This window comes from Nerophis lumbriciformis, linkage group LG05, assembly GCF_033978685.3.
Source record: "Nerophis lumbriciformis linkage group LG05, RoL_Nlum_v2.1, whole genome shotgun sequence".
Lineage (NCBI taxonomy): Eukaryota > Metazoa > Chordata > Actinopteri > Syngnathiformes > Syngnathidae > Nerophis > Nerophis lumbriciformis.
Window position 1 is genome coordinate 29055087 of NC_084552.2, and position 26207 is coordinate 29081293.

Here is a 26207-nt window from a genome sequence, read left to right on the forward strand (position 1 = left end):
GTACTGTAAAAAAAACAAAAAAACAATGACATTAGTCAAAGATCCTCTATGTGAGAGGAGTGGTCTGCTGTTTTTATGGACTTACTGTTTGACTGCTATGCATAGCATTTTTGCATTTGGTACAAACCATAAAACTAAATGTTAAACCTTTGTCCTGGCTCGCAGAAGCTGCGATTAGCTTTAATAAATAGCTGCCAACCGGCTCTTGTTATCGTCAAAAGTTGCTACCGCGACTTTGCAATAATCCATTAGTCCTGCTCGGAATTCACCACTCGGAAGTCTCCTTGTTAAAACACGAGAGCTATGTGGGTGAATTGACATTAGGCGAGCGCACGCTGGCTATTTATATGCCAGATGTCTGTCTGGGTTTAGAAGGCCATGCGAGTAATACATCACAGAGGAAATGGTTTGACCCATCAATGATGTGTGTGTGTGTAGGGATGATATATCTCCTGGGAACCATTGGAAACTGTTAGAACGCTATCTCATGAGCTGATGTGGGGGACAAGAGAGGGAAAGTGAAAGTGAGAAGAGGCGCTATATAAATATATATGTGAATGTATAGATGTGTGCGTTGTAGCACATCCTGGCCACATCCGATAGAGATGCTTACCCTTGGGATGTAAGCGAGGATGTTCTTTCTTCTTCCCGTTAAAGACGGCATCACCCTGTTGCCACTGCTGAACTCGCTTACATCTGTAAGTGTAGCTTGTATAGAAGCTTCGACTATTCAAACAAATGTGTTCAAGAGATCACACCGGAGAAAGCAATGAACCCAAGCTAAAGTTTACCAACCAAGTACTAGGCAATTAGACAACCCAATGTTTAAATCAGTCTAATAATAAATAAATAATAATAAAAAATAATAAAAGCCGTTGCCTGACCAGTGCTCAGAGACTCTTCCCACCCCCACCAAGGGCTGTTTTCACTGCTGGACTCTAGAAAGAGGTTCCGCAGCCTCCGTAGCAAAACCTCCAGGTTCTGAAACAGCTTCTTCTCTCAGGTCATAAGACTCTTGAACGCATCACAATAATCCCCTCAAGTCCCCCCAAAAACGGATTAACTCGCTGGAATATAAAGACAATATAACATACGCCCATAAACAATGGATGCATATGCAAAAGTGCAATATATTTATCTGTACAGTAATCTATTCATTTATATCTGCACCTTATTGCTCTTGTATCCTGCACTACAACGAGATAATGCAACACAATGTCGTTCTTATCTGTACTGTAAAGTTCACATTTGAATGACAATAAAAGGAAGTCTAAGTCTTTAAGTCTATTGAACCAATAATCAGTGCTGTATGTAATGACTGACATGTAGACTGACCAATAATTGGATGTGTCTAAATACTGACCAAACACTTACTACGTTTGCATACACTAAATTACTCTGATTTCTTGAATGATTTTTTTTGTATTGATTTTTTATTTCTTTTTGGGTTTTTTTTGTATTTCACACCTTCACGCGTGAACTCGAAGTGTCCATGCACCTTCTCTAATGCGACTATTGGTCATACGCCGTGTGCCTGCCACTAGGGGGCGCTTATTTCCTTATAGCGGATAAATATATTGCTTTTTCGGTTGACCTATGACGTCACACTAGCCTCTGTAGCTCCGTACATGTTAACAGCGAGGACGGCGTGGCGCAGTTCGGAGAGTGGCCGTGCCAACAACCTGAGGATTCCTGGTTCAATCCCCAGCTTCTACCAACCTAGTCACTTCCGTTGTGTCCTTGAGAGAGACACTTCTCCCTTGCTCCTGATGGGTTGTGGTTAGCGCCTTGCATGGCAGCTCCCGCCAAGTGTGTGAAGGTGTGTGTGAATGGGTGAATGTGGAAATAGTGTCAAAGCGCTTGGAGTTCCTTGAAGGTAGAAAAGCGCTATACAAGTATAACCCATTTACCATAACCTAGCTCTGTGGTACATGATGTCAGCTGTAATATTTGAAATGATCTCAGATTGAGCTACGAACATGACGCTACGATCAAGAATTTATCTGAGTGGATGTAGTTCCGAAGCATAGAAAGACCGGCCGGATAGTTTCTTCGAAATAATTTTTTTGAAACAAAACTTCTGAATGTCTCGGAGTTCATTCATAATGCTCTTTGATTGAAGGAGTTTTAAACCCGAAGGAAAAGACTGTTCGTGCAATACTGTTCCAAATGAAGGTTGCTATTGTTCTGGACTATCTTGCTAGTTGTGTGTAATACAGAGTTATTCTTAATCACGCTTTATTTGCATTGTAATGCTTGATTCTCTTCCATCTCATTCGTATTTCGTTCGGGAGTCTGAATTAATACGGCATCTTCCATTTCCTTAGCTACCTTCTTCAATAAATCTCTGCTTCTTTTTTTCTACCGTCGATGCACTTTAAAAAGTTATGTTATTTCAACCTGTGAAGCAACAGTCTACTCTTCATTACAATTGTTGCTACGTTTTTATTGAATGGTATCTGATTCCGGGTTATATCCCACGTGTTGAGACTGGCGCATGCGCGATACGAAGGGTCCCCTCCGGCGCACACACCCCCTTGAGGGATCTGGTTTCCAATCGCATAATCCTGGTGACCAATAAATGACTGGTGCTGCTTTGCCTAATTGGCATATAGACCGGTCAATGCCTGGATTTGTCCACCCACTGACCAAACACTAGTGCAACACCCAATGACTGACCAAATTACATGACTGATTAATCACTGGTGCTATGTACTAATCAATGTGTGGATGTGTTTAACCAATAACGGTTTGCAAATACATCAAAGATGCTATTTTAATCCATTTCTAATGGATAAAGCTTTGGCCTGGACAAGAGGTCATCAGGTGGTCCCCAACGTTCACCGAGTGTTTCGACCGTTGGTGGGTCTGCAGTGATTGGCCAGATCACTGCCCCTCTCATCCAGGCTTCCAGCTATTGTCCTCTCTTTTATGCTAGAGCCAACAGGAGGCTCTCTCTGCCGCTTCTCCCAGCCTACGAACGGCTGTTTTCCTCAAGTGACCTCTCAATCCGACCTTTGTCATCAGATTCCACACAGATTGAGCAGGGAATCCTCGACATCCAACTTCCACTGTCATCAGACATGCTGTCCACCCCTTGTCCCGGCAGTCCTGGACAAGTTGTTGGTACTTTGTTTTCTTCCTCTCTGCCCTTCCTCACATCCCTCCTCCCACGGGACAGTAAATTCCACCGGGATGATTTTATTTTCCTCTGGGGACCACATAACTATGTCTGGTCTTAGAGTGGTGGACAGTACCGCCCCTGGGAAGAGAAGCTTCCTCCCCAGGTCGACCTCCATCTCCCAACCCTGGGCCAACTGCAGGAAGTTTTGCTTGGCTTGGCTTTGGACAACTGGTCTATGACCCTCTTTCACGAAGGTGATGGTGCTCAGCAGTGGCTTAAACACTGGTGCAACAAACATTGATTAACATGACCGATGTTTGTAAAATGACTAATTTGCATGACCGACCAATTACTGGTGCTGCTTTGCCTAATTGACATGTAGCCCGATCAATGCGTACATTTGTTTACCCACATTGATGCAACATGCATTGATTGACATGCAGACTGGCCAATGTTTGCATAAAGAGTAATTATCACTGGAGCTAATGATTGAAATACAAACTGGCCAAAGAGGGCAGAATTACTTGTTGTCTTTGTTTTGGACTAGCAAAAAGAGCAGAAAGTACTCCAGTTAGTGATGGAGGACGCCACCTTCGAGGCCCCGCAAGCCCATCAATAGTTGGCGGTGTTTGTCTTTTGTCCTCGGAAGGACGCCAACGTGCCGCTCTAAACACATTGTGGACATCATTGTCGCTGCATGCTCAGGAAGATATACCGAGGCAGGGGGCAATATCAGAGACGAATGGTAATTGAAATGACACAATCTTTTTTTGGGGGGGAAATGCAGGCATTTGATGGCGGCGGCGAAAGAAGGTCAATGCATTTAATTTGCACTCAATGGCAGCGTGACAGGGAAACACCTGAAAGCACACGATCTTATCACAGCCTCACAGGCACCGCCACTTAGCCGCCGGCTAAAAGCTATTTGCTGATTAGCAAATAAACGCATTATCTTTTTACCTTCACTTCTGCGTGTGCGCCTGGAAGCAGGTAGAGGAGAGTCTCTTCTCCCCCTCGGTCATGACTTTGCAGGCAAGCTATTTGAGCGAGCTTTTTTTATTTTGTTTTGTTGTGTACTTTCATGTGCCATATGGGCCGTACTTTACTGGCGTTTACGCGGCGTTCATCTTTACAAGTGAGGAGAACGAAGCTGCGACGAGCTTCATCTTTGGAGAACGCATATGGACACAAATTTGGGAAACTTGCAAAAGACGTGGTGCCACTATTGCTTTTCAAAGATCATCAATGTGACAGGAGTGCTCTGTTATTTAAGAATCTACTGCAAAAGAAACACCATTCGTCAAAGATCCTCTATTTCACCCGTGCTCCGCTAGTTTTAAGGATCTACTGCATAGTAGTTGCTATTGATTAAAGCTAATCACAGCCTCTGCTGGCTGGGGTGGAGGTTTAACATTTACATTTATGGTCTGGAACCCTGTAGAATGCACAAGTGGAAATCTGAATATATAGCTGCATGGCGTCACATGGCCCACAATCACCCTTCTCTCCATCTCAGTGAATTCATGCTTAATGAGCAGAGGGTGCTGGAGCCTATCCCGGCAGGGTAAGTCGCCGCCTCATCACAGGGCCAACACAGATAGACAGTCAACATTCACCCTCATATTCACACACTAAGGCCAATTTAGTGTTACCAATCAACCTATTCCCAGGTGCATGTCTTTGGAGGAATTAAAACCTGTAATTCACTTCACAGTGAAATTAAGCTACTGCCTTGCGGTTTCCTTCAGTCAGTTAACCCCTGCAGTTTACCCCTGGCTGAAATGTATCTTCTCCGATGACCACAAAAATAGTCATTCATTCATATACCAGTTTGGGTATAACTGGAGGAAAGGTTAGTGAATAGTAATTAATTGGATAGAGGATGTTGAGTTTGAGTTGAGTTGAGTTTGTGATTATTTGGAACATGCATGCATACAAAATGATACATCACAATTTCCAGTTTCTCTATTCAACATGTTCGAACAGGAGTAGGAAGAAGCAGAGCTTATTTAATCCTACCCCTTGCTAAAACGTTAGTTCACGTCCTGTCCTCAATTCATTCACAATATACTCCATAAGTAATAACAATAAAAATAAATAAATAATAATCAGAGAAGTAAGTTATATTTCATATGGTGGGATAATTAACATTATCTAGAAAATGAATGAATGGATAAAATAAATTCAGAATGTTTATCATGGTTCTTCTTCTTTGTACTTTGTAAACACTTTAAGTTTGAACAGTTTCTTGAAGTGGATCATATTGATTTGTTTGCTTAATCCATTCCATAATTTAATTCCACATACTGATATACTGAAGGTCTTAAAGGGGAACATTATCACCAGACCTATGTAAGCGTCAATATATACCTTGATGTTGCAGAAAAAAGACCATATATTTTTTTAACCGATTTCCGAACTCTAAATGGGTGAATTTTGGCGAATTAAACGCCTTTCTAATATTCGCTCTCGGAGCGATGACGTCACAACGTGGCATCACATCGGGAAGCAATCCGCCATTTTCTCAAACACCAAGTCAAATCAGCTCTGTTATTTTCCGTTTTTTCGACTGTTTTCCGTACCTTGGAGACATCATGCCTCGTCGGTGTGTTGTCGGAGGGTGTAACAACACGAACAGGGACGGATTCAAGTTGCACCAGTGGCCCAAAGATGCGAAAGTGGCAAGAAATTGTACGTTTGTTCCGCACACTTTACCGATGAAAGCTGTGCTACGACAGAGATGGCAAGAATGTGTGGATATCCTGCGACACTCAAAGCAGATGCATTTCCAACGATAAACTCAAAGAAATCTGCCGCCAGACCCCCATTGAATCTGCCGGAGTGTGTGAGCTATTCAAGGACAAAGGCCCACGGTAGCACGGCAAGCAATGGCGGCAGTTTGTTCCCGCAGACGAGCGAGCTAAACCCCCTATCGACCCTAGCTTTTTTTAGGGATTTTGCGTGATGGGTAAAATTTTGAAAAATTCTTCGAAAAATATAATAAGCCACTGGGAACTGATTTTTAATGGTTTTAACCATTCTGAAATTGTGATAATGTTCCCCTTTAAGTGTTGTACGTGCATACAGATGTTTTAAATAACATTTTTCTCTAAGATCATATTGCTCCTCTTTTGTTGAGAAGAATTGTTGTATATTATTGGGTAGCAGTGTGCTTTGTGTGTAATTTTAGCTGTTTGCAAATTCACTATGTCGTGGAATTTTAGTATTTTCGATTCAACGAATAATGTTGGGAATAATGGATGTTGGGTTTGAACCAGCTACCCCCGGTTTCTGGAGGACCTGCTCGATCTCTGTCATGGAGATAATTTTTCAGTGATGCTTAACTTTTGGGTCACAAAACTGTTTTCATTGGGTCTAAGTGTCTTTGCCTGATGGAGATGTGAACTTTGCAAATGAGTCAGGTCTTTTGAACGACTCTTTTAATTGAACAATGTCAACTGACTCGCAGAACCATTCATTTGGGGGCCTTTCTTATTTGCATATTTCAAAAAATTAGGACATGGAGCAGCGCTAATAAACATATTTTCTTTGCCATAGAGCGCACTAGTATTTAAGCCGGTTTCACAAAATTTTAGAAGAAAAATAGGAGGCTAGCTCTCCAAACACCTACACAGACTTAATAACTCCACGGTGACTTTTTGGTAATTTTACAAAACTGAAACAGTACAAAAATAATGCCATTGTAAGGTAATAATTACAAATGGGAACTGATAACATTTTCCCGGTTCCGATTCCACTTTCGATTCTGCTTAACGATGCGGTTCCTTAATGGTTCTCTTATCGATTTTTATTTGGGGAAAAAAAGAGAAAAGAAAGGAAACATGACCTTAGAAAGCCTAAAGTGTATTCACATATGTAGCATAGAAGAAAAAAAAAAATATTTTTTGAAAATAAATGTAATAAATAAATACTATTCTGTAGAATTTAACAAAATAAAAACAATTGTGGAAATTACACAAGAATGTAACATTTAGTTACAGTACATGCTATATTAACTTATTGCATGCAAAGTTAGAGACGTTGGTTATAAGGTTGAATTGAAAATCTCAGAAAATTTGCAGTTTTAAAAAGTGTAAGCCAAGATCATCAAAATGATAAAGGCTTGACATATCTATTTTTTTTGCATGTAATGAGTATAGATTAGTTTCACATTTGAAGTAAATGGCTGTACACAATATTCAAATTGTTTGAGCTTCACCTGTATAATATAATGACTGCAAGAAAATCTGGTGGGAGGAAAACATGCATCTTTTCTCTGACTACAATTGGACATTCAGGAGTGTCTACTGTAGCAAATACATCTAGCGGCAGATGTGAACTGGGACGAATAGTGCCCCGGAACAAGTCAGAATCTGATTCTTGTCATGCTCATCTGAATGAAAAAAAAACAACGGATACATAATATCCTTTGTTCCCTCAGCTGTTGCCTTTATAAATGAGCTTCTTAAACAAGCGTAGCTGCTATGCAGTCACTTTAGTGGGAAGCGACGTGTGATGATTAGTTTTTATTGTTTTACAAATGTTTTTAGTTTTTAGTTTTTAGCTCAATGCTTTCATGATGGTTTGTATGTTGTATGTATGTTATGTATTTGTACCTTGTTTTACTGTTGTACCTTGTTTTTACTGTTCTACTTCGTTTTTACTGTTGTACCTCGTTTTACTGTTGAACCTTGCTTTTTAATGACTACTGCTGCAAACCAAATTGCCCCTCGGGGACAATAAAGATTTCTAAGTCTAAGTCTAAGTCTAAAGGCATTACTTTCAATTTAACAAACAATAGTACTAACAGGATATGTGGTGTTAGTTAGCACCTGTTGTATCCAGATGACTTTACTAGCATTACTGCCGCATGGGATGAGATCGGAGCGGTTCAAAAACGCGACTTTCATTTATAATTATTGCATGCTGTGTGTTCAAATGTTTCAGCATATTGCTCGCATGTCTTCTTGTTGATGAAATAGCTGCCTTATAATTATTAAAAGTAGCGCAATTGCAGTCTTTCCTTGTAAAATGTTGGTTTGTTTTGACCGAGCATCGCCATTCTGAGATCTGATGTCACTTCGTTATGTCATGACGTCACCCCCACCCGGAAGAATCGATAAGAGAATCGCTTGGCAAAATGGCAAACGATTCCAAGGAATTGAATCATTGGGAACTGGTTCCGAACAAGAACCGGTTTTTGATTCCCGTCCCAAGTCATAATACTAACATGGATAATTGTAAACATGTTAGCATATTCACTCATTGCATTACGATAGCACATACAAATATGCATGGAAACACTTCTACATTTATCAAACCTGGGATGGTTTAGTAATTATGAATTGTTTCAGTTATTTTGTAAAACTTTCAAACGTTTGGAGTGATGAATGAAGAATCCTTTTGAGCATAAAACGCTAAGGACAGTTTTATTTCCGGTTCAAGGCACGAAACAGGAAGTACATTTTCAATCTGCAGTGAGCGAGCTTGTCCAAAAGATGGCACCTTAGCACAAATAATAACACACCTTTTTAGTTCCTCTGTTGGTGTGATATGAAAACTATTTGTTGAATACAAAACACTATGGCCGTTAGCGAAGAAAAATCAAGAAATTAGCCACACCGTTTTATAAGCCGCAGGGTCAAAAGCATAGGAAAAAATAGCCTGGAAAATACAGTAAGTCAATTAAGACAACAAGACCAATTAAATGCAAGGGGTGTGTTTGCCTTTTTTGATTAGAGCCAGTAGCTTAAGTATTTTACTTTTTGGCAATTTTTCACATTTTATCAACACTGGGTCTGTGAATGGGTTTGCGCAGTGATGACCAATTTTGGTTTTGACTTGGTAGATTTTGCAGCAAAACCAGTTGAGATCCACTGATATAGAGCAGTGTTTTTCAACCTTTTTTGAGCCAAGGCACATTTTTTGCATTGAAAAAATCCGGAGGCACACCACCAGCAGAAATCATGAAAAAACGAAACTCAGTTGACAGTAAAAAGTCGTTGTCGCAATTGTTGGATATGACTATAAACCATAACCAACCATGCATCAATATAACTCTTGTCTCAAAGTAGGTATACTATCATGACCTGTCACATCTGACTAATTTGAGTTTTTTGCTGTTTTCCTGTGTGCAGTGTTTTAGCTCTTGTCTTGCGCTCCTATTTTGGTGTATTTTTCTCTTTTTTTGGTATTTTCCTGTAGCAGTTTCATGTCTTCCTTTGAGCGATATTTCCCGCATCTACTTTGTTTTAGCAATCAAGAATATATCCGTCGTTTTTTTATACTTATTTGTGGGGACATTGTTGATTGTCATGTCATGTTCGGATGTACATTGTGGACGCCGTCTTTGCTCCACAGAAAGTCTTTGCTGCCGTCCAGCATTCTGTTTTTGTTTACTTTGTAGCCAGTTCAGTTTTAGTTCCCTTCTGCATAGCCATCCCTAAGCTTCAATGCCTTTTCTTAGGTGCACTCACCTTTTGTTTATTTTTGGTTTAAGCATGAGACACCTTTTTACCTGCACACTGCCTCCCGCTGTTTCCGACATCTACAAAGCATTTAGCTACCAGTTGCCACCTACTGATATGGAAGAGTATTACACGGTTAATCTGCCGAGCTCTAGACAGCACCGACACTCAACAACAACACATCATTTGCAGACTATAATTACTGGTTTGCAAAAAATATTTTTAACCCAAATAGGTGAAATTAGATAATCTCTATGGCACACCAGACTGGTTGAAAAACACTGATATAGAGGATCTTTGCAATGGGTTCTGAAAAAACGGCTTCTTCGGGTGATAGAAATGAGATGGAGCTGTCCAATCCGGCATGGTTTGGACATCCGCTTGCCTACTTTAGGTCCTCAAGGGCAATGATTTGTTTCAAGTGGGGAAGAGGAAGAGGAAGGTGGTTTGGTCCAAAACAATAGTCTCTTTTGGTAGATGTTTTCGGAAGAAGAGCATCTTTTGATCTGCTTGGCTGTCATGCGCTATCGCTCTCTCTCACACACACATACAGAACACACACTTTCTCTCACACTTGCACACACACACACACAAACACGTGGTGGTCCCAGTGGGATGCTGCCGCTGATTGCTTTGGTGATCCTGCCCAGCTGATCCCAAATCCCCCAGTAGAGCTCTTCCACCACCACTGTCCACAGGTGCATTTGTGTGTAATTGAAACTTACAATACACAGATCCAATAGTGGTATTTTCTAGTCACTGTTTGTGTGTGTGTGTGTGTGTGTGCGTGCATGTGTGTGTGTGTGTGTGTTGGGTGGTGGTGATGTCTATTTTTAGCCAAACGGGGTAATCTCAGCTAAGAGCCTTTCAGGGCTGTTTCACGTTAACCTGGCCAAAACACTAAGCCAATAATCCAACCCTCCCCCAGACTCTCTCTCACGCACACACACACACATGTTGCCATGATGCCACGCGATAGCGCCAACACTGCTTGTATTATTTAACAGTGCCCGGAGTCCCCACTAGCACGAAACATGGAGAAAAATAGTCGCTATTTTGCATCCTAACAAATGGTATAGTCAATATTGAGGCTCGAATAGGTAAATAAGAGTTTATCCAGGGTTAAGATAATCAATCAATCAATGTTTGTTTGTATAGCCCTAAATCACAAGTGTCTCAAAGGACTGCACAAGCCGCAACACCGGTCTGTTAATGAATCCTGTGAACATTTTTACTTGATTTGCGAATGAAATGAGCTCCGTTATACACACGGAGGCCGGGATTGCATAGCATAAGGCCAGTGACATACAGTATAAACACATGCAAACACTGAGGGATCTGGGGTGTTTTTTTTTTCTTACAAACCTGCCTAGGTTTTATAGTGCCGTTCCTGTTCCTGCTGACTTTGTTCATGTATCCTGTCTGCCCCTACCCCAGGAGTCATACCAAAGACTGTAAAAAATGGGACCCATTGCCTCCCTGCTTGGCACTCGGCATCAAGGGTTGGAATTGGGGGTTAAATCACCAAAATCATTCCCGAGCACGGCCACCGCTGCTGCTCACTGCTTTGCTCAACCTCCCAGGGGGTGGAACAAGGGGATGGGTCAAATGCAGAGGTTAATTTCACCACACCTAGTGCGTGTGTGACTATCAGTGGTACTTTAACTTTAAAGGGGAACATTATCACCAGACCTATGTAAGTGTCAATATATACCTTGATGTTGCAGAAAAAAGACCATATATTTTTTTAACCGATTTCCGAACTCTAAATGGGTGAATTTTGGCGAATTAAACGCCTTTCTATTATTCGCTCTCGGAGCGATGACGTCACGTTGTGACGTCACATCGGGAAGCAATCCGCCATTTTCTCAAACACATTACAAACACCGAGTAAAATCCGCTCTGTTATTTTCCGTTTTTTCGACTGTTTTCCGTACCTTGGAGACATCATGCCTCGTCGGTGTGTTGTCGGAGGGTGTAACAACACGAACAGGGACGGATTCAAGTTGCACCAGTGGCCCAAAGATGCGAAAGTGGCAAGAAATTGGACGTTTGTTCCGCACACTTTACCGACGAAAGCTATGCTACGACAGAGATGGCAAGAATGTGTGGATATCCTGCGACACTCAAAGCAGATGCATTTCCAACGATAAAGTCAAAGACATCTGCGAGCAGATGAGGGTATGTCTACAGAATATATTAATTGATGAAAACTGGGCTGTATGCACTCTCAAAGTGCATGTTGTTGCCAAATATATTTCATATGCTGTAAACCTAGTTCATAGTTGTTAGTTTCCTTTAATGCCAAACAAACACATACCAATCGTTGGCTAGAAAGCGATCACCAAATTTGTCCTCGCTTTCTCCCGTGTCGCTGGCTGTCGTGTTGTTTTCGTCGGTTTCGCTTGCATACGGTTCAAACCGATATAGCTCAAAAGCTTCAGTTTCTTCTTCAATTTCATTTTCGCTACCTGCCTCCACACTACAACCATCCGTTTCAATACATGTGTAATCTGTTGAATCGCTTAAGCCGCTGAAATACGAGTCTGAATCCGAGCTAATGTCGCTATTCCTTGCTGTTCTATCCGCCATGTTTGTTTGTATTGGCATCACTGTGTGACGTCACAGGAAAATGGACGGGTGTATATAACGATGGTTAAAATCAGGCACTTTGAAGCTTTTTTTAGGGATATTGCGTGATGGGTAAAATTTTGAAAAAAACTACGAAAAATAAAATAAGCCACTGGGAACTGATTTTTAATGGTTTCAACCCTTCTGAAATTGTGATAATGTTCCCCTTTAACTTTATGATTGAGCCCACTGGAACAGGATTAAGAGTTAAGTGTTCCTGCTCTGCTGTTTTAAAGGACTGACTGCAAAAACAGGATCACAGATCCTCTCTATCAAGGGTATTTTATTTTAGCCCGCCAAAGGATGGCTTCCTAAATTACCCTATTTTTCGGACCATAAGGCGCACCGGATCTATCGGGTCTATTTTCATACAAAAGACGAACAGGATTATAAGGCTCAGTAAATGGGTCGTATAATGATTTTTTTTTCCGACATTTAAAACACTTTCTTGTGGTCTACATGACATGTAAGCGTGGTTCCTTGGTCAAAATGTTGCATAAATTATGTTTAACAGATCATCTTTGGCCGCTCTTTATGCATTGTCGTTTTGTGGGCGGTTTTATTCAAGTGGCTCCACTTCGACAGCGTCTTCAACCCGTCATCTTTGTTGTACCGGTATTTTTTTAGCGCTTCCATGGCAAGTCTACTGACAGATATAAGTTAGAACTAGACTAGTTTATATCAGAAATGGCAACAGCTGAGGATGCATGCCCCACAACTAGATAGTGAAACAGAAGGAGCTTATTGACTGCGGCACAAACTACAATGGTGGCCGCGCGCAAATTTTCGAGACTTATGCAGATCCCAAATACACATCAGTAGGTTCCAATAGGAAGAAAAGCCAGATAATATGTCTCCTAAGACAGTATGTGCCTTTTTGGGGTCCTTATACACACACCATAATAATAACAACAATAGGTTGAAGCATAGTACGTTTGACTACAGTAGCCGTAATGCTTCGGGTTCCATCAAGCGGTGCGGCTTTGTAGATTACCAATGTTGGACTAAAACCTTTTGACATATTTTTTAAAGCTGTTTGTACTGTTCTATTTTCTTAATGAAACATCAAAGTTTTGGTGTTGCTTATACCCGTATTTGCCAGTATCATTTATTGAAATGGCGTCAACCTGCAGTCCACACATAATTCTTATTCATGACTGCCATCTACTGGTCACACTTATCATTACACCATGTACCACATACAATTGCTTCAAGGTCGGTAAGCACAACCAGAATTAATACGTACTGGGTTATAAGGCGCACAGTCGATTTCTGAGAAAATGTAAGGATTTTAAGTGCACTTTATAGTCCAAAAATACATGAATACTGAACTCTTTCAAACCAACACAATTTCTGATGGCATGTCCGCAAGGCCAACCGGTTGCCATGTATTGAACATGATGAACACTTAAAACCCCTGTGATTTCCCTGCGGCCCATTGGCACATTTTTACTTTGGACTTTAGAGGCAAAAAATTGGGCACCCCTGCTCAATGTTATAAATCAGTGTTTTTCAACCTTTTCTGAGACAGGGCCCATTTTTTTCATTGAAAAAATCCCGAGGCACACCAACAGCAGAAAACAAATTAAACTCAGCAGCCGATATTGACAATAAAAAGTTGTTCTCACAATTTTTGGATATGAATTCAAACCATAACCAACCATGCATCACTATAGCTCTTGCTTTAAAGTAGGTGTACTGTCACGACCTGTCACATCAAGCCGTAACTTATTTTGAAGTTTTTAGTGTTTTCCTGTGTGTAGTGTTTTAGTTCTTGTCTTGCGCTCCTTTTTTTGCTGGCTTTTCCTGTTTTGTTGGTATTTTCCTGTAGCAGTTTCATGTCTTCCTTGAGCGCTATTCCCCGCACCTGCTTTGTTTTCGCAATCAAGACTATTTATTTTGTGCGGATGCTATCCTTCTTTGTGGGGACATTGTTGATTGTCATGTCATGTACGGATGTACTTTGTGGACGCCGTCTGCTCCACAGGCTGTAAGTTTTTGCTGTCGTCCAGCATTCTGTTTTTGTTTACTTTGCAGTCAGTTCAGTTTTAAATTCATTTTGCATAACCATCCCTAAGCTTCAATTACTTTTCTTAGTGTTACTCGCCTTTTGTTTATTTTTGGTATAAGCGTTAGATACTTTTTTACCTGCACACTGCCTCCCGCTGTCGTCTGCATATTGTGATCACGACAAAGCAAGTAGCTACCTGCTGCCACCTACTGATATGGAAAAGTATAACATGGTTACCTGCCGAGTTCTAGACAGTGCAGACACTCAACAACGGCACATTAGCGGATTATAATTACTGGTTTGCAAAAAATATTTTTAACCCAATTAGGTTAAATTACATAATCTCCTACGGCACACCAGACTGTATTTCACGGCACACAGTGGTTGAAAAACTCTGTTATAAATGCTCTGCTGTTTGAAAGACCCCATGCTGAAAACACAAGTCCAAAGAAGTTATATATGACAAGAGTGCTTTGCTGTCAATGCTAGTCAGAAATCCTGCGTAACAAAAGCCCTCGCTTCGAGTTTGCAGAAAACGACAGAGGATTTCCTCTGAGCAGACAGCCCAAACAGTGTCTCAGCATGAGGAACGTATGGATGGAGTATTTTACTGAGGCTCACAGCGAGAATATTACAATCCATACACTCTTTTCACAGGAGCGGTGAACTGGTGTGGGTGGTGTTTTCTCCAATGTCAGCATAAATTTGCAAAATAAAAAAAAATGCTTCGCAGGATGCAGGGACAACAAGAGTATATACCGTGTGTGATCTTATGATAATTACTTATTCCCTTTTTTCTGGGGTAACCGATCAATCTAACCCCATAGAAAGATGCACAAAACGTCCCCGATGCCTTCAGCAGAATGAAGGCCGTCAGACTGCATGAGCGACAGCGCTCGGCGACGCGTGATCGCATGCTTGCAGAATGTCCACGCACCCTATCTTGGTAAGGCTCTAAAGCCTTGGCATTTGCTTTTACTAGCTGTAAAGCCCACAACCTTTTACTTCCAATCTGTAGGCTTTGATTTGGGCTGGCATGAAGCCCAAACCTCGCCTTCTTTACCCATCTGTCCTCCTGTCTTTCTGTCTGCCTCGTCACGGACACGAGTGCAGGGACACTGGCTATGACAAGAATGTGCTCTGGCACTAAGCAGCTAGCTGGGCCAGACTGGGATCACTACTAATTTATCGTCTAATTTCAATGATATATATTGTAAAAACAAAAAAATCAGCAGCGAGAGAAACCATTTAGATTTCTGTACCTCTTTCTGGACACTTGTTGCAAGGTAGACCTCACATGGCTCAGTCATAATTGCCCAAATAACAACATTGCCTTATGACTCCAAACCAAACCACCAGTCAGCAGGAACAGGAAGGTATTGTAAAAACTACTCTGATTTGTGATCCACTTCCTGGACACAAGACAAGAAACTGATATGGCTCTATAATAGCTGCCCGACCTCAAAATTATTAAACACTGTTGGCGCTGCGATGAGGTGGCGACTTGTCCAGGGTGCACCCGGCCTTCTGCCCGAGTGCAGCTGTGATAATCTCCAGGCTCCCCGCGCCCTTGGACTATTGCAGGGTCGGCAACCCGCGGCTCTAGAGCTGCATGCGGCTCTTTAGCGCCGCCCTAGTGGCTCTCTGGAGCTTTTTCAAAAAATGTATGAAAAATGGCAAAAGATGAGGGGAAAAAATATATTTTAGTTTTAATATGGTTTCTGTAGGAGGACAAACATAACACAAACCTCCCCAATTGTTACAAAGCACACTGTTTATATTAAACATGCTTCACTGATTCGAGTATTTGGCGAACGCCGTTTTGTCCTACTAATTTTGCCGGTCCTTGAACTCACCGTAGTTTGTTTACTTGTATAACTTTCTTCGACTTTCTAGGACGTGTTTTATGCCACTTCTTTTTCTGTCTCATTTTGTCCGCCAAACTTTTAAGGTTGTGCATGAAAGGTGAGTTTTGTTGATGTTATTGACTTGTGTGGAGTGCTAATCAGACATATTTGGTCACTGCGTGACTGCAAGCTAATCGATGCTAACAGGCTATTTAGGCTAGCTATATGTACATATTGCATTATTATGCCTCATTTGTAGCTATATTTGAGGTCATTTAGTTTCCTTTAAGTCCTCTTAATTCCATGACACACTATCTGTATGTAATATGGCTTTTAATTTTTTGCGGCTCCAGACAGATTTGTTTTTGTAGTTTTGGTCCAATATGGCTCTTTCAACATTTTGGGTTGCCGACCCCTGGACTAGTGGTACAAAATGAATGGATGGATTGATGGACCGGCTAACAAATCCTGGACCCAATGTCAGCAGGATTAGGAGCGTAGACCAATATAATTGCTCTTGATTCTTGTTCATTTTGAACGTCATAGGCTCAATACCAGTTAAACTCGGCTGTTTGAACAACTAACTAACCATCGGGAGTGATGTGAGCAGGAACAGGAATGGAATGCAACATAATTAAAACTGATTTGTGTTCCTTTTGTTGACAAGCAGAGCTCAATCATCACGACACAACTGCCAGTAAGCTTTGATAATGGACTGACTCAAAGAGTAGCAGGAACAGGAACAGAGACCAACATATTACTCGTGTTTCTGCTGTTGCCCAACATTAAATAACTAATCAGTGAGTTGGTAGGAACAGGAATATAGATCCATTGGTGTTATTCACACAACAGAATGTTATTTCCTTCTCTACGCGGCCATATCATCTGCTCTCTATTACGCGAGAATTGGATAATGTCTTTATTTTGACTTTGTGAAATAATTTAGAGTACAAAGTTGTTGGTTTCTGTTATGAAAGTTTGTGAAATGTCACTGTGGAGGAGCAATCAAATTAGTCGGCTACTTTTGAGTCTTGATACCATTGTTGCTGAGCAGAGTTCATAGGGTTCAGTTACTGCTACCCAGTGATTGAATTGTCAAGCTACGACTAACTAGACCAGACAGAAAGCGGGCAGGAAAAGGAACGTAGATTAACAGAATTATTTTTGGTTCTTGTTCCAGTTGTTGCAAGGAATAAAGCATGGGGCCCAATAATAGCTGCCCAACATCTAAATTACAGTACACTCTATTTGAAGGATTAGCTAGTTCTAAAAAGAGTCTATAGTAGGCCTGGGCAATTATTTTGACTCGGGGGCCACATTTAGAGAAAAAAATGTGTCTGGGGGCCGGTATATCTATTTTTAGGAACACTAATACAAAACCTCACAATAATGTCTGATTGAATGCTAAAAACGTTATGACAGACCGCCTTAAAAAACGTAATGGAATTTAAAATGTTTCTATGAACGATAAAACACTGAATATTGACGAAATATGAACGTCACACCCCCTTTCGATCGACATATTTTACAATCAGTGAAACGTAACAAAAATGCAACAAACAGTGCAATATGAACGCGAAGGGTACAAAATGAACCCACCGACAATCTGATACATCTGATATATCACTAAGCTTTAGAACTTTGTTGTGAAAATCTCCTTACGCGTCTGTGGAAACGCTTCCCGACCACACTGCTTGGTGCCTTGTCTGAGCTGCTGTGACGTAGATTACCATAGTAACTAATTAGATGACCATAGTAACTAATTAGATTACCATTGTAACTAATTAGATTACCATAGTAACTAGTATATCATCCCAAAGCGCAGATTCCAACCATTGAAATACTTTGTATAGTTGAAGACTTAGAAAACATCACTGCACATCATAATGGCAGCTACACTTTCCATCTTAAACATCTCAAAAAAAATTATTTGGGAATGTCCGGCGAGCCAGATTGAAAAGCTCAACGGGCCGCATGTGGCCCCCGGGCCTTAATTTGCCCAGGTCTGGTCTATAGGAACAGGAATGTAGTCAAACAAAATTAGCAGTGATTATTGTCCCCTTAAGTGTTAAATCATAACACCCCGAAGACAAAATTGCTACAAGACAAACTCCACCTGAGCAGGGACACACAATGAGGAAATTGAGACAAAAACTCCACTATAACATGACAAGTTTTTGTTTTGCATTAAATATGGATCATTAAGGTGGGAATCTTTGGGCAACTCACGATTGGATTACGATTACGTTTAAGGAGCTACGATTCGATTAAAAATCGATTATTGATGCATCTTTAATTTATGTATATTGATACAGTTTTACATTTTTTTTTGTTGAACTAAAAAAGTATATGTTGCTTACATGTTTTTAAAACAGTGCATTTATAATAAGAATTAATTCCCACATTTATTATATTAATAGAAATGTGTGAAAAACTGGGCAGCACGGTGGAAGAGGGGTTAGTGCGTCTGCCTCACAATACGAAGGTCCTGAGTAGTCCTGGGTTCAATCCCGGGCTCGGGATCTTTCTGTGTTGAGTTTGCATGTCCTCCCCGTGACTGCGTGGGTTCCCTCCGGGTACTCCGGCTTCCTCCCACTTCCAAAAGACATGCACCTGGGGATAGGTTGATTGGCAACACTAAAATTGGCCCTCGTGTGTGAATGTGAGTGTGAATGTTGTCTGTCTATCTGTATTGGCCCTGTGATGAGGTGGCGACTTGTCCAGGGTGTACCCCGCCTTCTGCCCGATTGTAGCTGAGATAGGCTCCAGCGCCCCCGGCGACCCCGAAGGGAATAAGCGGTAGAAAATGGATGGATGGATGGATGGGTGTGCAAAACTGGATCATAAGTGCCCTAAAATAAAGGAGCGGTGAGATGGCTCGCTGCAGTCAGCCAAATTTTAGAACTGTCTGCATTACTTAATTTACAATAAATAAATCAATTATCGATTATCGACGTTTACTAATCGATTTTGTAATCGTCCATGTCCGAATTGCGATGCATCTTATATCCCCCACCCCTTAACATTAGCATTAACAACCTCTACTGGATTGTTGGCATACAAATGCAAAGATGGCCAAAACATAAGAATATCCCCTTTTTCCTGGTTGATTGATTGATTGATCAATTAAGAGGTGTGTCCCGATGCTTATGTCCACACACCCCATTCCAGTGGCGTGCACCACTATCAATCGAAAGGTTGAAGCCGGCCCTGAAACCCAAGTCGAGATCTGGCATGTTAAAATGACATTGGGTCATGCTGTTATTTTTGGCAGTACATCAGGAACTTTATTGCGGCGAACGCCCCCCTTAACAACTGACGCCCGAAATAGAGCGCCGACATTCGCGGTCAGTCCTTTTTTTTTTTTTTTTTTTTTAGAAGTGGTTCTACATGCTTTATATTTTGTGTGAGGAGACAGTTGGGAATGGTGCTAAAGGCCAGCCAGGGGACAGTTTGGGATGAAGCACACTGCAGGGTGGCGGCCATGTTTCTCAGGGCAAGCCTCCCCCTCGCTAAATGCATTAATAAAGATGACAATCAGGCTTTTTATCGTGGTGACGCGCATTGATTGCCTGCTTCTTTAGCCTTGCGCAGAGGCTAATTAGGAAATACATCCGCAGCCGCCCCATCCGCTACAGCTGCCCCCCCATCCCCCACCCCGGAGCATTCTAATCCTTGCCAAGAGCCAAACTTTCCCCTGTCAGATTAAAAGGGATTAGCCGGGTCCTACTGTATGAAGAACTGGCCACTTCATATGGTGACTTTAAACTTTTCCAAAGATGGGGGGAGGATGTGTGCAGCGTACCACTCCAAACACACACACACACACACACACACACACACCACTGCTAAGCGTGACACAATAGCTGCTGGCCCAAAACATCACTATGCGTCGCCGGCAGTGTATAATATTCATGCAGAACACGTGCGCAGGATTTGGAGAGACACGTGCAAACACAAGATGCTTCTTTTCACCCCTGGAGAACACATTAAGGGGTCGAAATAGGGGTACAGTAAATATTTACGGGGCCAAAGGATGACGGATAAGTGCAAAAGTAATGCCTTTGAGTGTACCGCTCAATAAACCCCCCCAAGAAAATACATTATAAAACTGATGGAAAAAAATGTTTCTCTGCTGAATATTAAAATAATTTGATGGCCAGTCCGATGTTATTCTTGTGCCATATCTGTACCAAGTGGCACCAGTTGACCTTATAGGACTAATAACCTTTGATACACATAATTGTATCCCAGTAACGACACAATGAAGTGTTGGCTTCGACTCGTCGGTATTTTTATCCTTGCATATCGCTGTTAGGCTGGCAGACGGTCACACCAGTGACCACTTAGACCACTCTGTGCGGAGGGGGTGATGTTAGAGGTGAGTTTTTGTGTGGAGGTTAAACACCGAAAAGAATTCCGCCTGTTATCAGACGGCGAACGTGAGCGAGCACATGACACGGACTGCCAACGGGTGACATTTTAGCCCCCTTGAGGCGAGGCCACGGCGTCCAATCCCCTGTCTTTTTCCTTTGCTGGTCTATCTTCGACGCTGATAACTACTTCTAATGAACTCATGGCGGTCGGGGGGGCGTGGGGGGGGAGCGAGACTGATGGCTTTATGGCCGCAAGGCTGGATCATCGACCTTGTTGGGCGGACTCCGCAGAAAAAGCGGACAAGATGAAAAGTTTTACAATCTATTCAGACGTGCTTTTTTTACGACGTGAAGTCCACAGTTTGCCTTCAGATGTGGGCCGCGTAAACACGTTCGATAAGCAAGCCCACCGCTGTCAGGACCCAATAAAGGGGGCAAAGGTCCCGCCGGGCCAGTCGGGAGTGCTTTGCTGTCTTTAAGGACCCAACAGTTTGTCAAAGATCCTCTACATCAGTGTTTTTCAACCTTTTTTTTTTTGCGTTGAAAAAATCCGGAGGCACACCACCAGCAGAAATCATTAAAAAACTAAACTCAGTTGACGGTAAAAAGTCGTCGTCGCAATTGTTGGATATGACTTTAAACCATAACCAACCATGCATCACTATAGCTCTTGTCTCAAAGTAGGTGTACAGTCATGACCTTTCGCGTCACGCCGTGACTTATTTTGAGTTAATTGCAGTTTTCCCGTGTGTAGTGTTTTAGTTCTTGTCTTGCGCTCCTATTTTGGTGGCTTTTTCTCTTTTTTTGTTTTTTTCCTGTAGCAGTTTCATGTCTTAATTCCTTGGAGCGATATTTCCCGCATCTACTTTGTTTTAGCAATCAAGAATATTTCAGTTGTTTTTATCCTTCTTTGTGGGGACATTGTTGATTGTCATGTCATGTTCGGGTGTACTTTGTGGTCGCCGTCTTTGCTCCACAGTAAGTCTTTGCTGTCGTCCAGCATTCTGCTTTTGTTTACTTTGTAGCCAGTTCAGTTTTAGTTTCGTTCTGCATAGCCTTCCCTAAGCTTCAATGCCTTTTCTTGGGGGCACTCACTTTTTGTTTATTTTTGGTTTAAGCATTAGACACCTTTTTACCTGCACGCTGCCTCCCGCTGTTTCCGACATCTACAAAGCAATTAGCTACCGGCTGCCACCTACTGATATGGAAGAGTATTACACGGTTGCTCTGCCGAGCTCGAGGCAGCACCGACAATCAACAACAACACATCATTTGCACAGTGGTTGAAAAACACTGTCCTCTGATAGGAGGACTCCGATGTTTTTAATGACATACTGCAAAAAACCCTATTTGATTGGACCAATCTGCTATTTTTAAGCACCTGCTGCAAAACCAATATATATAGCAGTGTCCTGATGTTTTAATGTTTCGCTGCAAAAACACTGGTCAAAGACACTTTACATGAAATAAGTGATTTGTTGTTGCAGCAAAAACTCTAGTCTGGACCCACATAAGGAGACAAAGGTCCTGCTGGGCTTATCAGATGTCCCCTTATCTTGCTAACCCCCTTTCTGTTGTGTTTTGTTAGCAGGATGCTCATGCAGTGGTAGTAACAGTGACCTACCTCAAAAAGATTGGAGGCCTCGTTGCCATACTGAGCGGAAATGATCTCTGATTGGTCGCTGTACCACTTGAGGCCGCCCAGGAAGCCATCGGCGTCCAGGTCGCTGACGTCCAGCTCGGAGAGGTCAAGTTCGGGTAGGTCCGGGCAGAGGGGCTGGTCTTCGCCAACCAAGGCAGCACACTGTGGGGGGGGACAGAAGAAGACTTGATACTATAAACGAGGGTGTGTGTTGTGAAAATAAACAGAAAGCAGCGAGATAAATGTGTGTGTGTGAGTGTGTGTGTGTGTGTGTGTGTGTGTGTGTGTGTGTTCCTCAATTCACGCACGTCCATACTCTTGCATGGTGTGTTTGCACTTACAAGTACGGTAAAAGGCAGTAAGTGCACTCAAAGCGACCAAAGAAATGGTACAATGGACCCTTTTCCACCCTCAATAGTCGCCATCTTGGCTGCAAAGCGGAAGAGGAGGGACAAACTTGAAATAACGAAGGCTAAGTGGACTATGTACACAGTATACTTAATGAAGTGCACTGATGGAAGTATTACTTTTGAGACACAGCCTATGTCTCTGCTGGTTTTCGTTAGACAACTGAAGCACATTATAAGATGTTAAAGGGACATGTTGTGCCATTCATGGGTTTTTCAAGGAATTTTGACTCTGTTGAGTGAATTACAGGTCATATATATTCATTTTTGAAATATTTTAACGTATCCATGTTCCTTGAATTGACCTAAAATGACCATGTCACACAAACATGTGTATTACACGAAACAATTGCTTCATTCAAAATGCAATTTTAAAGTTTTTGACGAACATAAACAATACGGAAATAAACAAATACTTTAATTGTTTTTCATTTTCATATTAGCTACAGGAGGGTGCAACGTTTTCCCATTCCAATCATCCAACAAAAAAATATCAGCTTTTACTGTTTTCGGAAAGGGTGCCTTGCTATACTGAAATGATAATCGTCTTTTGCTATGGATGTTTGGAATGATGTACATGTGAATTGAATTGAATTGAAGTATTTATTTCAAACCTGCACAATACAACAACACACTTTTTTTTTTACATTTTGGCAAAGACATTTATGCAAGGCTTGAAAAGGGGTTGGATGAAGCAGATGTTTATTATATGTATAAGCGAATAATGTGGTTCTTTTGAGATACAAAAAACAGATGATCGGTGTAACTGGTCTTCAAATGGTTAAAACTGCAATATTATAATTAGGACCTGACATATGCATTTCAGGCTGAGGTAGTTTTGACAGATTGACTTGTTTAATGTGCGAAAAACAAAAAAAATGCATATTCTTAAAGCGGGGCAGCACGGTGGACCAGGGGTTGGTGCATGTGCCTCACAATACGAAGGTCCTGAGTAGTCCTGAGTTCAATCCCAGGCTCGGGATCTTTCAGTGTGGGTTCCCTCCGGGTACTCCGGCTTACTCCCACCTCCAAAGACATGCACCTGGGGATAGGTTGATTGGCAACACTAAATTGGTGTGTGAATGTTGTCTATCTGTGTTGGCCCTGCGATGAGGTGGCGACTTGTCCAGGGTGTACCCCGCCTTCCGCCCGAATGCAGCTGAGATAGGCTCCAGCCACCCCAAAAGGGACAAGCGGTAGAAAATGGATGGATGGATGGATATTTTTAAAGCAGTTTTGCTCTAAAGACTTTTTGTTTTTAAATCTGACACACACGAAAAAAAAATCAACACGTGAAAATCCATTTTGCTGCCAATCATTGACAAGTCTTGAGACCTGTAGTATTTATCATTAATTGATTTATATTGTGTTACAAATGTGTTAGTAATTAGAAATGGGGTAGGACTAAATAAGTTCATTTTTGTAATATATATATGTGAAATATGTGCTGTGTGATCACTGTAACTGTATGCATGTCTGAAATAAACTTACCAATAATAATAATAGCAAAAAAAATAGTGTTTCAAATGTATGGAAATTATGATGGGACTTGGAAAAAAAAAAAAAAAAAAAGTGTAGTCATGTTAATCACAAACCTATAATTATTATTTACATTTGTAGAATTCAAGCTGAAATACATGTTTTACAAGTGGGGGAAAAGTTAATGCATGATATTTTTACAGCAATTTAGGAAACCACAAAAGGACTACTCTGGTGTTTTAGGAACCCACTGCAACGACACAAGTCATAGATCGTCTATATGACGGAAGCGCTGTACGTGCGGGTTTTAAGAACGCACTGCAAAAAAGATTAGTCCAAAATATTTTACATGCCTCTTCTGTTTTGGAAGACCTTACTGCAGAAACCCTATTCAGGACCCAAATGGGGACTGGGGGGCTTATCAGACATCCCCTCATGTTGGAATAATAATACACAAAAAGACAATTAGTGCACATAAAGCCCAATAATAGAGAATTGTAAGCAGTATGGTGCAACACATTTATAGTTTTTGCACCACTCCACTCTGGAGAAAGAAAAAAAACATCTGCAGAGGTAATAAATGATGTGAATGCAGATGGAGCGACTATGAGTGAGATAACGTGCACATATAGTGGTAGCTGATTGAATTTACGCACTGATGACTCGCACAAAGCAAAAATAAAACTAATCACGAATTCATCAGAATAACCGCGTCCGCGGTACCTGAACGCAACACTAACGCACCATCCGACTGCGAGCCAAGGGGGTCTTCCCCGTAAGCGTGGACATGGAGGAGGTTATCTAAAAAAGCAGATAGTTGCCCTATTGCGCATCCAAATGTCTCCTCATTACGCATCCGCTAGTGCGGCTCCAAAAAAAGAGAGAAGTCCGGCACAAACAAACAAAAAAAAAAAGAACGACGTCTCACCTCTAATTCTCTCCACACCAAGTCCTGCTGGTTACACCTGTCCCACGCCATCCAGCCACTGAATGACGCTTCGGAAAAAGGACAACAACAACAAAAATCCAACCTCCGTGCAAACGCTGCAAACAACACGCGTAAAAATGACACCAAAAAAAAAAAAAAGAAAAAAAAAAAAAGAGAGAGACAAATCCACGCACGCTTTAGTTCCCCACTGGCGAGGCAAAACTGCAGCTCCCCTCTCCGAGAATGAACCGAGGGCACCTGTCTTCTTACAACTGCTTTCTATCACATGACAAAGCTATTAAAAGTAGGCTCGGGGAGTGACTAGCAACCTCAACGCCACTCCGCGAAGCCCGTGACGCGCACGCAGCAGGCGGAGTCTGCAGGCATGCATGCGGGCTTTGCATGCACACATACGTAGGAAGAGGGGATAAAAAAAACAAAAAAAACATCCACGGTTCGACAGAACACGTGTGCACTTTTAACGCGTGCAAAACGGCAAAAAAAAAAAAAAAAAAGCATTATAAAGTGCATCCAAGCACACGAGGTGTGGAATACATAGAACCAAGTCTGCAAGTGGAAAGAAATTAAAACCTCTACAAGAACTATTCCTGCAAAAATTTGTCCAAAAACAGCCTGGATAAAAAAAAAACCACACTAACTCAGTGAAAATGGGTTAAAGGGGAACATTATCACAATTTCATAATGGTTAAAACCATTAAAAATCAGTTCCCAGTGGCTTATTTTATTTTTCAAAGTTGTTTTCAAAATTTTACCCATCATGCAATATCCCTAAAAAAAGCTTCAAAGTGCCTGATTTTAACCATCGTTATATACACCCGTCTATTTTCCTGTGACGTCACACAGTGATGCCAACACAAAATCAGTTTAAAAAATATATGGTCTTTTTTCTGCAACATCAAGGTATATATTGACGCTTACATAGGTCTGGCGATAATGTTCCCCTTTAAAGGTTTCAAATTTCAACACTGGAAGGATTAAAATATACCCGTAAAATAGTAATAGCTACCTCAACTCCATCCATCCATCCATTTTCTACCGCTTGTCCCTTTTGGGGTCGCGTGGGGGTGGGCTGGAAGGCGGGGTACCCCCTGGACAAGTCGCCACCTCATCGCAGGGCCAACACAGATAGACAGACAACATTCACACTCACATTCACACACTAGGGCCAATTTAGTGTTGCCAATCAACCTATCCCCAGGTGCATGTCTTTGGAGGTGGGAGGAAGCCGGAGTACCCGGAGGGAATCCACGCAGTCACGGGGAGAACATGCAAAC

The 26207-nt window shown here is 41.7% G+C and overlaps 1 protein-coding gene across 5 annotated transcripts in view; it reads right to left on the bottom strand.

The window, feature by feature from the left end:
• Positions 1-25249, bottom strand: part of ppargc1a (peroxisome proliferator-activated receptor gamma, coactivator 1 alpha) — an 86194-nt gene extending 60945 nt beyond the window's left edge. For all 5 annotated transcript variants that reach the window (XM_061960948.1, XM_061960949.1, XM_061960947.1 and 2 more), the window contains exons 1-2: positions 24913-25249; positions 22081-22260 (exon numbers count right to left, since the gene is read on the bottom strand). In XM_061960948.1, coding sequence (XP_061816932.1) covers positions 22081-22260; positions 24913-24963 — 231 coding nt within the window. In that variant the 5' untranslated portion in view covers positions 24964-25249. The remainder of the gene's footprint in view (positions 1-22080; positions 22261-24912) is intronic.
• Between the last annotated feature and the right edge of the window lie 958 nt (positions 25250-26207).